Genomic DNA, 16,297 nt, shown 5'->3' with positions numbered 1-16,297 from the left:
TAGCGCTTTTACCATAGCCACTATATTCATCACAGAAGGAATAAATATTGGAAAGGTTTAGGCTCCTTTGTGAGCTCAATTTCAATGACATCTAACATACAATTGGCATAATTTAAAAACTGGTATGAATTACTAAGCTTAGGTACCACATATTTTGAAGTAGCGTCACTTGTTCGGAGTTATTTCAGACCCGAATTGAAAAAGGTCCTTTTGGTATAGTTTCCACTTTTTGCCAACCACCTTTTTCATTTTTAAACAATTAATTGTTTACTTCACCATATATCACGTCTTATTCAGCTTGAGAACAATTAGTGTGGTTCATTGAGGTGTAATCGAAATTTATTTTTGAATTAATATTACTGTTTTGCGATATAATTAGTTTATATTTTTATAATAACATTTTTTTTAAATGAATGCAAATTTATTAAGCTTTGATTGTTTAAAAAATTATATTTTAAAAACTCACATTGTCACATTATTTATCTACCAAACACTGTCAAATACTAAGTATTGTGAAATTGGATATTTATATTTACTGAGAATAGTTGTTCTGGATATGTATATACCAGCCACTTTACTCTGCATAGTATAATACTATAAAATATTACTACTAGCTGTCTGCTGACGTACATATTATTTTATCTATGGCATCAGCTGATTAAAATTTAAACTTCAATATGTAAGACGAAAAACGTAATGCCAAAATATAGAAGTAATTCATTCCCGCTCTGGTTGTTGAAGTGCTCAGATCGTTGACTTGTAATTTTAGGTTAAACCTCTGTGCATACGTCCAGATCAATTACTCTGGTAGTGGTAACTACTTTGTGTATAACTGTTTGTCTAACATCACACTGACCTCTAACTCAAACTAGAAATATTTAATACTTTATATATTTTGTAAATATCTTAACATATAAGCTATTAACTTTGAGCCTGTTCAGGCTGGACCTGTCATGTCGACAGGTTCAGCCTCGCCCATGGAAGCTCATGTCGAGAGCGACATGGAAATACAAAAGGCAGTAAGTACTATTTTGCCCACAGATCATGACTATTCTAACCTAAATCTAAATAACAGGGGAAACAAAAGGGTACAAGAAAATAATGACACAGATTGTTCAGAACAAATTCAATCTACCAATCAATGATTTTAATCCACCACTTAAAAAGCCTCACATACAACGTCTCTATAAACCTGAAAATTCAGGACCTTTTGAGGTAATCATACAGGATAAAAAAAAGAACAAAATAAACCCATTTACAGTAGGAAAAATACTTAAAAAACATCATATGGACATTGACCACATTACACGAGCTGGTAAGAATATATCTGTTATTTGTAAAAACTATATAGCAGCCAATAATTTAGTAAATTCACCACATCTGTTAGAATTTAATGTATTTGTACCCTCAATTAGAGTACACACTCTCGGTGTAGTCTATGCAGAGCCCGAGGTAAGTGAATTAGAAATTTTATCTGAGGCATCGTCAATATACCCAATCATTCAGGCTGAAAGGATCAGACGTAGAGTGAATGGTAATGACCAACTCACTAACACTCATTTTGTTAAAATAACCTTCGAGGCTGAAAAATTACCAGATTTTGTGTACCTTAATTATGTTCGTATGAAGGTAGACCCCTACATGATCAGAGTGAAACAATGTTATCGTTGTTTTGCCTATGGACACGTAGCGAACTCACCTTGTAATAAACCTAGAATATGTAGGGACTGTGCTGGACCCTTCCACACAGATCCTTGTCAGGCTCCCCGCAAGTGTGTTCACTGCGGTGATTCACATAGCAGTAACTCTAAATATTGCCCAGAGTATATAAGGCAAAAAAATATTAAAGATCGGATGAGTCTCATGAAAGAAGGTTATCATGTGGCAGCACAGTATTTTCCTATTACTTATAAAAAACAAGGTAAACCATCTCGATTACTAGGCCTATCTTATTCACAGGTCGCCCAATTAGACTTCACTGATGATGAAATCTACCCAACACTACCAAGCTCACAGGCATCAACACCTATCAGTCAATTAAATGTAAGTAATAGGTATACACCACTGCTTGCAGTCTCAGAACCAAGTTCATCCAGCCAGCAACCGTTTTCTTCACAGTTTAAGGTTAGTAGAACTAGCTATCGTAGGCCCATCAGAAATAGTAGTTTATATAAACCTAAAGAAATAAGTAGGCCTATTGTAGATAAAACCAATCCGCCTACCAAACCAGTTCAGGATGATAGACTTAGTGTTCAGGATAAGTCCCACCTCACATCACTCCTGAAAATAAAAATTGAGGAAATTAGAAATAAATTGAACTCTACAAACATCACCAATCTCAAACAAGTTGATGAAATCTTACTAAGCTATTTAAAGACTGGTACAACAGTTCAACAGAAAATAAATTCACCAAATATCAAAATAAAATCTACTCCTGGAACATCGCCAGGTAACAAACAGTTAGGCCTATCTCAACAAACGAAATTAGTAAATAAGAATGGTAACAAATAAACTTAACATAGTACAGTGGAATGCAAGGTCTCTTAAGCCTAAATGGCCTGAGGTCATGCATTTATTTACAAAAAAGGAGATCCACATAGGTATTATCCAAGAATCTTGGTTACAAAATAATGATAACCTATTAGATAATAATTACATTGTACATAACCTTAACAGACCTGATGGATATGGAGGAACCTCCTTCATTATACATAAGTCAATTTCATATAATGTTGTTACAGAATACAACGATAACTATACACAAATGCAAGCAATACAGGTAAATAATTACAAGAGACCTATTATCATTTATAATATTTACTGCACAAATAATAAGATTAGGAATAGTTTTTGGCACGAACTATTTAACCAAGATGAAGGTTATACTTTGTTATGTGGTGATTTTAATGCCCATCACCCTTATTGGAATTCGAGCAAAGCAAATCACAGAGGTAATATAATTTTCAATGAGTATAATGAATCAAAATTCATACTATTAAATAATAAAAACCATACAACATTACCAACCCTTTACCACCAAGCATCTACAATAGATCTGACCTTCGCCACACCCAATCTTCATGCCTTAGTAGACGTATGGGAGGTAGGTAATGATTCGTTAGGCAGCAATCACCTGCCTATATTCATGCAATTTAATATTAATTCCCTATCTAATGACTTCAATGTACATACAAGTTATTTTAATACTAATAATAAATGGAACTTTAAAAAGGCAAATTGGTCTCTATATACAGAGACTGTTGAAAAATTGACTAATGAACTGCCAGACATCCCATTGGAAAAACAATGGGATGAAATGTTTAGTATAATTAAATTAGCAGCAGACAAAGCAATACCAAAGTACAATACAGCAATTAATAGGCTTAAATTTACACCAAAACAATGGTGGAATGAAGCTTGCTCTCAAGCTGTTGCCAGCAGAAGGCTTGCATTTAGTAAATTTAAAAACTGTATGACTGCTCTCAACTATCAAAACTATCAAGCTGCACAAATTGAAGCTAGGGAAGTAATTAGAATAGCTAAAAAACAAGGTTGGGAAAATTTATGTCAAAAAATTAATGACAAAAATAACTCCTCATTTGCATGGAAAATAATTAAAAAACTTAAAACTAATAATAAGGCAAATACAATTTCTTCAATCTTTGAAGACAACGATCTTTGTGACAAATTCATGTGCCATATAGTTCCGGATTCAGTTCCCATGGAAAGCGAGATAATTATTCCCAGGTACACCTTCTATGAAAATGCTTCTCCTATAGAAACTAATTTTAGTATTAAAGAACTAAATGTAGCCATAGATTTTAAGAGGAAAGATACAACACCTGGTTTAGATGGAGTATCTTACAGCATGTTAAGACATCTACCACTCGTTGCTCGATTATATATCCTAAATATATTCAATAATATATGGAATGGAAGTATAGAATTACCAAGTAAGTGGAAACAAAGCAGAATTATAGCCATCTTGAAACCGGAAAAAAATAAACATTTGGAGACTTCATATAGGCCTATATCGTTAATACCCTGCATACTAAAATTATTTAATAGAATTATTAAAAGTAGACTGGAATGGTTTGTTGAAAACTCTAACATTCTACCAAAATACCCAATATGGATTTAGGAAAAGAATAGGATGTAATGATTATTTAATTAATTTTGTTTCAGAAATTCAAACTGCACTGACTTACAATGAAACTACTATTGCTGCCTCTTTAGATTTATCAAATGCTTATGATACAGTACACATACCAGAATTAATAGAAAAGCTGAAGTGTTATAATATTCCATGTAAATTTATTTCCCATATTAATTCATGGCTAATCAATAGACAATTAATTTTAATTAGCTCTAAGTCAACTATAACTAGGGTCACGAATAAGGGATTACCGCAAGGTAGTGTTCTAAGTCCCTTGTTGTTCGCACTGTACATAGCACACATTAATGATTATATTCCTAATTATGTAAAATCACTTCAATTTGCAGATGACATTGTGTTATACTCCTCTGGAAAACATATCGAGGCAGTCTACACAAACATGCAACACACCCTCAGCACAGTACAATCAAACTTCAGTCAACTCCATCTAGAATTCAATGCAACCAAAAGTAAGGTAATAATATTCACACGAAAAAAAACATTAACACCGATAAACTAATTACAATTAATAATCAAATAATACCTGTAGTAAGTTCTATTAAACTATTAGGTATGATTATAGACAATAAGTTAGATTTCAAAATTCATATTAATAAATTGTTTGTAAAATGCCAAAAAGACATTGATATAATAAAGTCTGTAGTTTGTGGCATTAACGGTGCAACACCTGAGTTTGCACTAATTATATATAAAAGCTTAATAAGAGCAAAATTAGATTATGGAGCATTTCTTTATGGACATGCATGTAGAAAAGAATTAAAAAAACTAGATTCAATCCAAAACCAAGCCATAAGAATATCATTAGGCGCTTTTAAAACAACACCAATTATTGCTCTACAAGCAGAAGCCGGTATTCAATCCTTAAGCAACAGAAGAAAGTTTCTGTGTGATAAATTGATTTATAAAATCATAACTCATGAAAATCATCCAGCATACAGAAGTTTAATGTTTCTTAAAATGTTGACAGACTGTATGCCATACTGGAAGAAAAAAAATCAGCCACTGTACATACAATCTATATCAAAAATTCATTCCTTAGATTTAAATATATTAAAAAAGGAAAGTTACAAAACCTTTTGGGATTTCAACTATCCAATATTAATGATGACCAACAATATTAAATTTAAGCACAACATAGACAATCCACATACTTCAAAAAAGGTAAGCAATAGCACAATTACCAAACAAACCTTTTTGGAACTAATCAATACCAACTATGAACAACATTTGCACTTCTACACTGATGGATCAAAATCCACATTGGGGACAGGTGCAGCTTACTATGTCCCAGAGCTGGACATCATAGGTAAGTTTTCATTAGAAAATCAGGTTTCCAGTTACTCAGCTGAACTACTTGCTATTTTAAAAGCAACACAAACCTTTAATTCAATAGAACAACAAGATATAGTAATATTTACCGATTCACAAGCAGCTATACAAGCACTCGATAAAGTCTATAACAGCTATAAAGGAGAAGGCATACCAGTAAGTATTATCTATGAAGTTATTAAAAGTGGTAAAAATGTAACATTCCAATGGATCCCGGGACACTCAGGTATTATTTATTGTAATGAATACGTAGATAGCCTAGCCAAAGACTCAATAATAAACGGCAACAAGATAACAAATATTTACATTCCACCAGATGATTTCAAAGCCTACCAACGGAGAAAGTCTGCAGCAGAAAATGAACAGGAGTACCAACTATCACAAAAAGCGCAATGGTATAAGCAAATTCAGACAACGACTATTCATAATCGATGGTATAGTATTGCAGACTTCAACAGAAGAGAAGTGGTAAATATAATAAGATTAAGGTTTGGACATGCTAAGGTAAACGCTAGACTATATAATATTAAAAAATATTTCACACCATTGTGTCTAAGCTGCACTCAAGCTCAACGAGAAACACTAGACCATGTAATTTTACAATGCCCAGCCTACGAATATGCAAGAGATCGGTGCTTTAAGGTAATTAAAAATGTAACATCAATATCTAATATTAACTTAACGTATTTAATGAAATTAGAAGACACAAAAGTATATAAAGAAATAAATAACTTTCTCAGGACCATAAACAAATACATTTAATAACAAAACACAATACATATATGTATCCTGGTTTTGGCCTTTATATCCGTGGTCCATTTTTCGGATTAGGAATGCCTGAAGGACCCCTGGCGGGAAGACTCCCCAAATCCAGAATATCCATCTATAGAATCCCATAGTAATCCCGCTATGTATTAACAAACACAAACAGTATAGGTACACAAAACATATATGTCCAATACATTAAACCATAAACTTATAAAAAATAACTAATTCTTCCCAATTAAATTACCACAGAGGTTTAACAACACAGTGAACCACGAGGCTGCATGGGAGTATACCCGAGCCTTTATTATAAACAGAATAAAAAAAAAAAAAAAAAAAAAAAAAAAAATAGAAGTAATTCATCCGTCTGTATTGTAAAAAGAAAAGTTGACATACCCGGGTTGTTTTGTTTATTTGTCAATCGTGTATGGTATCATTTGTAAATTGATCGGTAAATAATACAATTGTTCTGTTGATTCATTATTTTCTTAACAATCCAGATTCTAGGCTAGTTTAAGAAGTGGTATGTGCGTGTATACTTACTTGTATGAGAGTTAAAAAGCTTAGATGTCTTAAATGAATTTGACCATTTGACCTGTCTAATTACCAATGTAATAATGCCTTCATTAAATTGGTAAGAAGAGATGTCCAATTAGGAATAAGTTATGTTAGGGCTTTGAGATTAAGCATGAAAATTTTGTGTTTTTATAATTTGATAATTATATTTATTTTCATTACATATACTGTCATACAAATTTAATATTTTTTTAATTGAACACATTTAACTGTTTAGTGAACAGTTTTGCCACTTTTAGGTTAACATAACAAGAAAAAAAATAAAGTTTGTAATTTCATAAGACACAGTTTTTTTGTATAATGTAGTTTTCTCTTTTAGCAGTTTTCCCTTGTAACATGCCTTCTTAACTGATTGTACATAGGCTACCCAGTACTCTCTTATTCGATAACATCCCTGGATCTGGCGAATAGTTATTTTAAAAGGATAGGCGGCTACAGTATGATAAGCGGCCACTACAACTATCGAATAATTCATATTTCTGATTAAATCTAAACTACCGAACAAACTGTATTACATTAGAGGTATTTCATGTTATGGTATAGTTCAGCTACCTTTTTATAGCTAAAAAGTAATAATTTAATGAGTTAAAAACTATATATGTGTATACAAAAGCAACTTGTAATACTTATTTCTTATTATTTGAAAGAATGCGTATCTGATAGCTTGTGACACAAACAATAAAAGTCATCACCATTGTAGTTGCGGTAATGTTTATGACATATTTTTGATGAAAATATATTGATAACTAGAAACCTATTAGTTAATATAGCAAGTTGACATTTTGATAGCTAGTGGCAAGAATCAGCATTCTTAGCTATTGAACGTTGTTAACATGTTTTAATTATACAATCATATGTGAAGAAATATTGCCCAGCTCATTGATGGGCCATTGCTAGTAGATTGTGTACACCAGAAGATTCTTGTGGTTAGGTACCTCCTGAGAGGAGATGACACTTTTTCAGAACTAGGTAGTCCAGTCTCTAACTTTTCAAAAGTTTATGTAATTAATTAACAACAGGAAGTTTCTGTACTTTTGCATTATTTGGAGGCCTCTATTTTTAGATGAGTTTTTCTTACCGGAACCTAAAAAAAATGCATTATTAAAAAGAACGAACTCTGTTTGACTTACTGTGAAATTTACATGTCATTACGGCAATCGGTTCTTCTAGGCCAATATGTCCCTATCTACTACTTGTTATTACATGATATAAGTAGGTTTAGATTAGTTTAGCATCAATATTTACTAGTAGTACCAAAGTTAAATATAACCTTATGAGCACCCACGTGATCTGAGCTAGATTTTGGGTGCTATCTCCAGGGATGTTTTTCTTTTTTCGCTAGAAGTGGTACTGGGGCATTTCCGGTCGATACTTTCCAGACATCAGATCTTATCTTATGTGATATTTTCCGATATCAGATCACATGAGCACTTTCTATAGCAACTTGAACATACATAAAGTGATGTTTGGTATATATTGACTGCAGCAACAGTATACCAAATTTAAAGTCTGTAATATATATAAGTACTTACTCTCAAAGTTAGTGGGTAAACATATGATCTTCAGCAGGGTTTACTTCTGGCTGGTTTATACCTGCTAGTAGCATCTATTATACTGGGTACAGCGAAGATTGATTTATCACTTAAATCTGAGTAACCCAAATGGGTGTCCAGGAGGAGCACATAGCCACAAATGTTGAGATAATGGGGTAAAAAGAGCTGTTTGATAAGTCTAGTTTACTTCAAAAGATGATTTTTTGAGTCTGTGGGGCTCAAGGAGTATGGCTTTCCTGCTTGCTGTGACTGGAAAACGCTGGAACAGAACCTATGGCTTCTTCCAAGGTGATATGAGTGAGATAGTGGCCGTTATCCCTCATGGTACCTAAGTATCTCTCTAGGAGATGGCCCCAGAACTTTACCCATCTTGAATTCCTATCACTCCTGAAGCAGTGAAAAAGTACATGAATACAATGTTTAGCTTAGTAGTAATACTATTATAATATTATACATATAATATTATAATTATAAATATCAATAATAATATGTATATATATATACATAATATATATATATTTATTTATACAGGATGGCTATGATCTAGTGTTACATTTTTTGTGGTTGTTAATACAACATAAATGTAACTCAAATACTGAAATTAAAAGATTTTATTACTTACACACTAAAATTGTAAAATTACTACCATTGTATTCCAAATTAAATTTTGAGTAAGTATGGATAACTTTTAATGGGTCTGAATATCATGAAATATTAATTATATCGACTTTAACTAGGAAGTTCTCATTTTTGAAAAAGTTAATAGAAAAAGCTGACATTCAAAATTCTTTATAAAAAGATTGTAGTAACTAGTAAATGTTATAGAGACTGCTTCAAAATCTATGCTTTCAAAAAATATAATACATTTTTAATTTTTTTATCATTTAAGTAGTTATCTGAGTTTCAATAGTGTAAAATCACTCATAGATCACAATTTCACTAGCAAAGCATAACTGGTTTTAGGTTATTTTTCAGAGCGTCACTACTTACACTGACACTGAGACATATTTTTCAGTTGGATCCTGATTAAAGTAAAACATTTAGGTAGTAATTACTATGTTTAAAATGACGTGCAAGGATAGCCACCTTACTTAACCATATCTGACTACCCCATCTAATATCATGAAATAAGGTCTGACACCAAAGATATTTGGTTTGGATAATTTTTATTTGTAGTGGATTTGGGTTATTTACTATTTGGCAGTGATATCAATATGCCGTTTACAAATCAGGAATATGCAGAAATACATTTTGTGTATGGTTTCTCTGATTGCAATGCTAGTGTGACTCAAAAAGAGTACACTGTCCGATGTCCTGGTCGGCAAGTTTCCAGTACACTACATAGTATTTATAAGGCTGCATCAGTGTTTAGTAGAATTTGGATCTGTGCAAAAGGAGTGGAGTGAGTTGGGGGCAGCAGTTTTGGATTTGAACACAGAAGAACAAATGTATACAGTTAGACAAGACCTGGAGAGTAGTAGTAGGGATCTTGCAGGTGACATCGGCATGAGTAAAAGTCGGCATGAGTTTTGAAAGTTTAACAGAAAAATAAATTTTACCCTTATCAGTTTACAGTCTTAAAGTGTACAGTCTTGAGCCTTCAATTCTGACACTAAACAATACAATTTTTTCAAAAAAATCTTATAAACAGACGAAGTTCTTTTTACAAAACAAGGGGTATTTAACTTTCATAACATGCACTTGTGGAATACTGAAAACCCCCAAAAAAAGATTTAGTATTAATGTTTGGACAGGTGTGATTGGCGATTGTTTCCTTGGGACCTCACATTTTTCAGGGAAGTTTAACTGGTGTTAGGTATCTTAACAATTTGCATCAAATGTTGGATGCGTTCAACCCTATACACTGCCCAGATATAGTTATCAACAAGATGGCGCTCCTCCTCACTTTACTATTGATGTCTGAAATTGGCTAAATGCTAACTATCCAACTTGGATAGGTGGAGAGGATCCTGTACCTTGGCCTGCAAGATCTACTGATCTCCACTCCATGGACTTTTTGTTTGGAGATTCCTTAAGTCTGAGGTGTATGCAATGCCTGTAAATAACGAAGAGAAGCTTTTGAATAGGATCCTAATTTCAGCACAGAAACTTAGGGAAAAGCTAAGCCATAAAGTGACTATTTGAGCATTGCGAAAGAAAGCCAGAGCCTGCATAAGAGAGAATGGAGGACATTTTGAAAATAAACTGAAATGAAACTCTTAAACTGGTATGCAGCTTCATTTAGTAAAAATATTATGACTGACTTATTAATTTGGATTATCAATATTTAGAGATCTAAAAGTAGTTGTGTTTTGCTAGTGAAATTTTGATCATTCTGTGTTTTAAATTATTGAAAATCACATAACTACTTAAATGATAAAAAATAAAATCAGTCTCTATAACATTTGCTAGTATCTAGAATTTTTTATAAAGAATTATAAATGTCAGCTTTTTCTTTTAAATTTTTTTCAAAAATAAAAACTTCCCAGTTTAAGTCTAATTAATATATCTGGAAATTCAGACCCATTAAAAGTTTTTAATACCGTACTTACTCAAAGTTTAATGTTGGATACAATAGTAGTAATAAAGTTTGAGAAATGTATTGAAATTTCATAGAAATTTTAAATTTTTTATTAAATTTTCATGTTTTCATTATAAAAAACTAAAATAATTTTTATATGTGTGAGTAATAAAAGCTTTTAATTTTAATATACGAGTCACATTTATGTTGTATTATCACCCAATAGGTCTTGATGATCAAAAATAGGTAAACATTTTACAATAGGTCTTGGCTACCTTGTATATATATATATATATATATATATATATATATATATATAATTTATTTATATATAACCAAGAAAATTTGTAGATTCAAGCATGGAGGTCCATACACAAGAGTACTTGAGATCTACAAGTATTCTAGCTCAGAAAATTGGACAAGATTTGGATGCAGCTCGTGAAGCTTATCAAGATTTCTGGAAGAAATTAAATGAAGAAGAGAAACAACAAGTTCTAAATGAAGCTATTATTGATCCTGCAGCTGTTCTCAAATACGCCAATATTACAAAAAATGTAAGTTGTTATTATTGCTTTTCACTAAGATAAAATTTTGTACATAATTTTCTTCAGTATTACATTTTCTACAAGTTTCTCTGTAAAAATGTATGTTTTTATTTACCTCTTGAACAAAATATTCAATTTATCATGTCAAAAACCATTAAAAAGAACTGCACTTGTCTCTAAATCCCTCTTTCCAAACTCCCAGCAAATGAACATTTAACCTCGGGTGGTAAATTGTGGGTGAAATCTTTTGTTGGCTGTTACTCAGTTACAAAGCATTTCTGAACCTATGTTTATATGAATTTTTATGATGTTATTTTTCTTCCAAAGTTTATAGAGGCAGTCTGGTTCATGCAGGAGTTCCCTTACACCACAGGCAGCACTGTATAAAGCCTCTATCATCGTGTTAAACATCATAACACTTAATGCAAACACCATTATTCTGAAAAAAAAAAATTTTTGGACTATGATACTTACGTTCATATTCATTACAATTATCAACTTATTTATTTATCAACATTCTTTAAATATATTTTTAAAGAAACCTAAATCCAACAATTGGCAAGTATACTACAATAACTGTTTAATGGTAATGTTTAATCTGCTGATTAGAGCAACTAAAATGAATACATATTATTGTTGCAGTCCACTAGCATTGCTGCCACATAATGGCGTTAGTTGAAATTATAGTATCATTAATTAGTAGTGCTCAGTCACAAAAATAAAAAAATTCCTCCAAATTGAACTATTTAATTTTTTAAAGTTTATATCATTGGATTTGTAATTAAATTGTCTAATGAAACAATAATTGTAACTTTAAACAAATCACTTGCTATTTGATATTTACTTCTTAAGTAGCCATCAGTTTAAAAATATAGGTTGCAGAACTTTAATTTTTTCTGTAATTATATGTTTGTGTCGTAAAGCCATGTACAACATTTAAACTTAGAATAACAAGCCGTTTTGAAATTAATAATTGTGTAAATTAGAATGTTTGAATATGAAATTATGCTTTGTCATTGGTCTAGGAATAATACTAAAGGATAGTAGAGTTCAGGGACACCTGTATATGGTCCTTTATAGTATGCCCCTGTGTGTGCATGTGTATGTGTGTGTGTGTGTACGTACACATGTGGTGTGTGTGCATGTGTGTATGTATGTGTGAGAGCACTTGTATGCATGCATGTGGATTTATGAATGTAACAGTAAACATATTTTTTGTTTTGACGATGGAATTTAACACAAGTATAATTGGGTGAAATTTTACTACTATATTTCCTATAGAACTAAAGCTGTTGCACTGTTGCAATTTGTTTATAGAAGTTGCAAAACCATGAAAAATAGGAATTTCCACATGCCAAAAATATTAACATGCCAATGGACTAATTTACAGTACTTAAAAAAGGTTAATTGTTAAGTATATTGGTCAGCAAAAATGACTCCGTTGACTGTACTTGTTATTCAAAACTAAACAGTGAAAATATTTTGTAAAATAAATACATATATAGAAGAATAAACAGGGATTTGTAAATATATACAGTGTATGCAATTTGTAAAGGATATGTGTGTTACAAGATGTGCTTCTCTTTTATTATTACTATATTATATTTAAATTAGTTTGTTTTTTATTTTAACTTTCTAAACTGTATATGTTGTTTAGGAACTTGGAAACTGTTACAATTCAAGCAATGAGAGCCAATTTTCATGGTTCACCAGGAGTCAGCTGAATTTATTCACAGACGTTGCCCTGAAAGGACCAAGAACACCAGCCAAGAAGACTGAAACGGTGACAGTAGTGAACAACACCCCACCTCAGGAACCTGTGGTCATAGAAAATAAAACCAAAGAAAATAATTTGCTTAATAAAATAAAAAATAAAGTAACAAACTTAAAAATTCCTTCTACGGTTGAAGAGAAACAGAGCCTAGTTGAGAGCAAGTCGCAAGTGACTGTGATGAAGTCGGTTCTGTCAAAACCAAAAACTCCTCCACCTCCACCTCCCACCAAACAGACATTGAGTGAAAAGAAAGCTCTGCTCTGTATTGACAATGAATCAGATCCTGATGACATACCAAAAACTGGCTTTGACTTCTTGGATAATTGGTAGCCCTGTTAAGTTTGTTGTAATAGTTGTTGAAAGTTAGCTATTTTAGGAGTGTTTGGTTTCCAAAAAATAATAACTTATAAAAGTGTCTGATGCGACATAACACTCACAAATAGTGTTTAGCTTAGCTCTCGAGTTGCATAGTGTCCTGTCTAGAACAGTCTGCATGTGTCAACTCTGGCAGTGAATGTGTTATAAAAGTTACAACATTTATATAATTCTAGATGTATTTAACCCTGTCAGTGCCAAAAGACGACTGATGATCCTGAGATATTCTCTGATAATGCAAAATGCCAAGTAGAAAGGCCTCTTCAAAATTTATTGTCCTGTTAATGGATGAATGTTTTGAATACTGTAATATTATGATTAATTTTTTTATGACATATGAAGTAAAATTAAATTTATCTGTCATGATTTACTTTAGCTGGTACTAATAACAGCTGTGTGATATAAACAGGAGTTGGTCTAAGTGCAGATGGGAGTTTTTAGAATTTTGCAGTAGAGTAGACCGGGGGAATCACGCCACCTTAAGGGAAATTGAATTTTCATGCAAAATTTTGTTAGGATTAATGTAAATTGTAATAACCATAGCATACTACAGTAAATAATCTATCTTTTAGTGATTTTTTTAAATTGGAAATCTTTAATAGAAACTAAATAAAATGGTTTTTTTCCAAAAGCTTGCACAGTGTGGCGGAATTACCCCGATACCTGGGGTTATTCCGCCACACCACTGGGGTTATGCCACTACACCACCAAAGCACATCAAATCATCTATGAGCAATAGAATAGGATGTAATAAAGCACAACGTACAGTAGTAAATTATATTTAATTGAATGAAGAAATTAATTAAGAAGTTTAAAAAAAATCACACGTGTAGTAAATGGCTATTACTTAGTCTCCTGCATTAGTTTTACTATTCTTAACAAATTAACACATGTAGTAAATCACTATTAGTTAGTCTATGTCATACTATTCATTAAAAAAACATGTTTAGGCCTATTAAATAGCTATTACGCCTAATTATTCTCTATCGTTCTAATCTGAGCAAAAATCACATGAGTAGTTTTCTGGGGAATCGTAACCACTGCACTCTGAGTGTGCCCATTTCCCACATATTACACACCGGGTAACCACATTTCAGAAGTAGGACCATACTCTCCACACACTAAACAGTATTCAACGTCATCGCCAAACAAATCAAAACATCTTCCTCTGAAGAAGAGTCAAAGTCTATTTGACGTCTACAGGTGCCACGTTTTGCGTTAGTTTTCCTTCCAGGTTTTTCCTGTCTCTTCTTTCTTAATACGTGGTCTCTTTTTAGGCGAAAAGACCTATGTCTAACTTGCTTGTCAATAGTTTTGCTGCTGCCCTTTTGGCAGAATTAAATTTTTTCAAATCTTTCTGTTTCCTTTTTTTCTAAAGCTTCTTCTAGAGTTGCTTTCATTGGAGTTGATGTCAAGATTGATGACTGGCCTTTCCGCCTAGAATTTCCCTTGATCTGGTCAGCTGCAAAAGACGGGAGTGGTGAAAACTTATTTATAACTGCTGTAATATTTCCACTGCAGTTTAGAGGTTGATTCTAAAGTGATTTTCTTTGACATTTCCGATGGTCCTGGCAGCCCTATGTAACCATCCTGCTTATTGATAGCAACTGTTGGCTCTTCAGAGACTTGGTTTTGGTCTATATTAGATTCGTTGTTCACAGGAGTCTGAGATAGATTGTTGTTAAGCTTGGTTTGAGATTCTTCTTCAAGATTTTCCTCGCCATCTGGGTCCTCAATGACAGGTGCTCTTAAACGCCGTTCAGACACGAAATCTTCTTCTTTAAACTTGTCTCGATTTACTGGATGAATACCTGTGCTTTCAAAGCCTGATATGGCTTTTTTCTATGGTCGCCACATTCATATAAGCTTGGTTGAAAATGTGAGCAATGTCGTAGGGTGTGATTTTCTGATAAACATTAGCCCTCATAAACTTGTCACACTCCTTATTGAAAGCGCTTTTCAGCGGAGCATAAAAGGACACATCTAGTGCTGGATCTTGTGTGATTGTGTGAGGAGGTATCGACAGAATGTGAATGTGATTCTTGCGGCAGAATGTGTAGCTGTGCAAGGAAATATGGCTCCCATGGTTGTCCAGAACCAAGAGAAACCGGTTCGTCTTCAGTTGGCTTGCAAACGGATTTAAAATGTTGCAACCAGTCCAAAAACAGATCCTCATTAGACCAGCCAATTGTGAGAGCAACCATAAATCGAACCGGGTGGTCCACCGCGTTCAAGAAGAGGCGTCATTCTTTTCCGTGGAAAAATAAACATCGGGGAGTACATACTGGCCAGATGCACTGAAGGCACAGACTACGGTGACGTTTCGTCCTCTTTCCCAACTAGTTACTCCACCAACTTGTTTCTGGCCCTTTGGTGCTAGAATGTGGCCAGGCTCTGAACGGATGAAATCCCAGTTTCGTCCATGTTGAAGACTCGACTGGCTGGAAATTTGTGTTTGTCTATTAGATTTTCGAGGTTCTTAAAAAATAAGTCTACTTCCGGTTTGTTGAACCCTATTACTCAGCTAAGACTTGTAGCAGATGGTTTCCGCAAACTGATCTGAGGATTTCTTTTCCGAAATCCTGCAACCCAATCCTCAACAGCCATCTGGTTTCCTTATTAAAGTTGTGGCTAATTTTTAGCTCTTCTGCCACAGAAGAAAACGCCAACCGTCGCAAGTCT

General features: G+C 33.0%; 1 protein-coding gene across 1 annotated transcript; it reads left to right on the top strand.

Annotated features, from left to right (window-relative positions):
* Positions 1-6,625: 6,625 nt before the first annotated feature.
* Positions 6,626-13,805, top strand: LOC124362711. Its single transcript, XM_046817428.1, has 3 exons — positions 6,626-6,905; positions 11,273-11,475; positions 13,124-13,805. Exons 2-3 carry the CDS (start codon positions 11,281-11,283, stop codon positions 13,568-13,570), a joined length of 642 nt encoding a protein of 213 aa, XP_046673384.1. The 5' UTR covers positions 6,626-6,905; positions 11,273-11,280; the 3' UTR covers positions 13,571-13,805.
* Positions 13,806-16,297: the final 2,492 nt, after the last annotated feature.

Source organism: Homalodisca vitripennis, chromosome 5 (assembly GCF_021130785.1).
Source record: "Homalodisca vitripennis isolate AUS2020 chromosome 5, UT_GWSS_2.1, whole genome shotgun sequence".
Classification (NCBI taxonomy): Eukaryota; Metazoa; Arthropoda; class Insecta; order Hemiptera; family Cicadellidae; genus Homalodisca; species Homalodisca vitripennis.
This window is presented reverse-complemented; position numbering and strand designations above follow the sequence as displayed.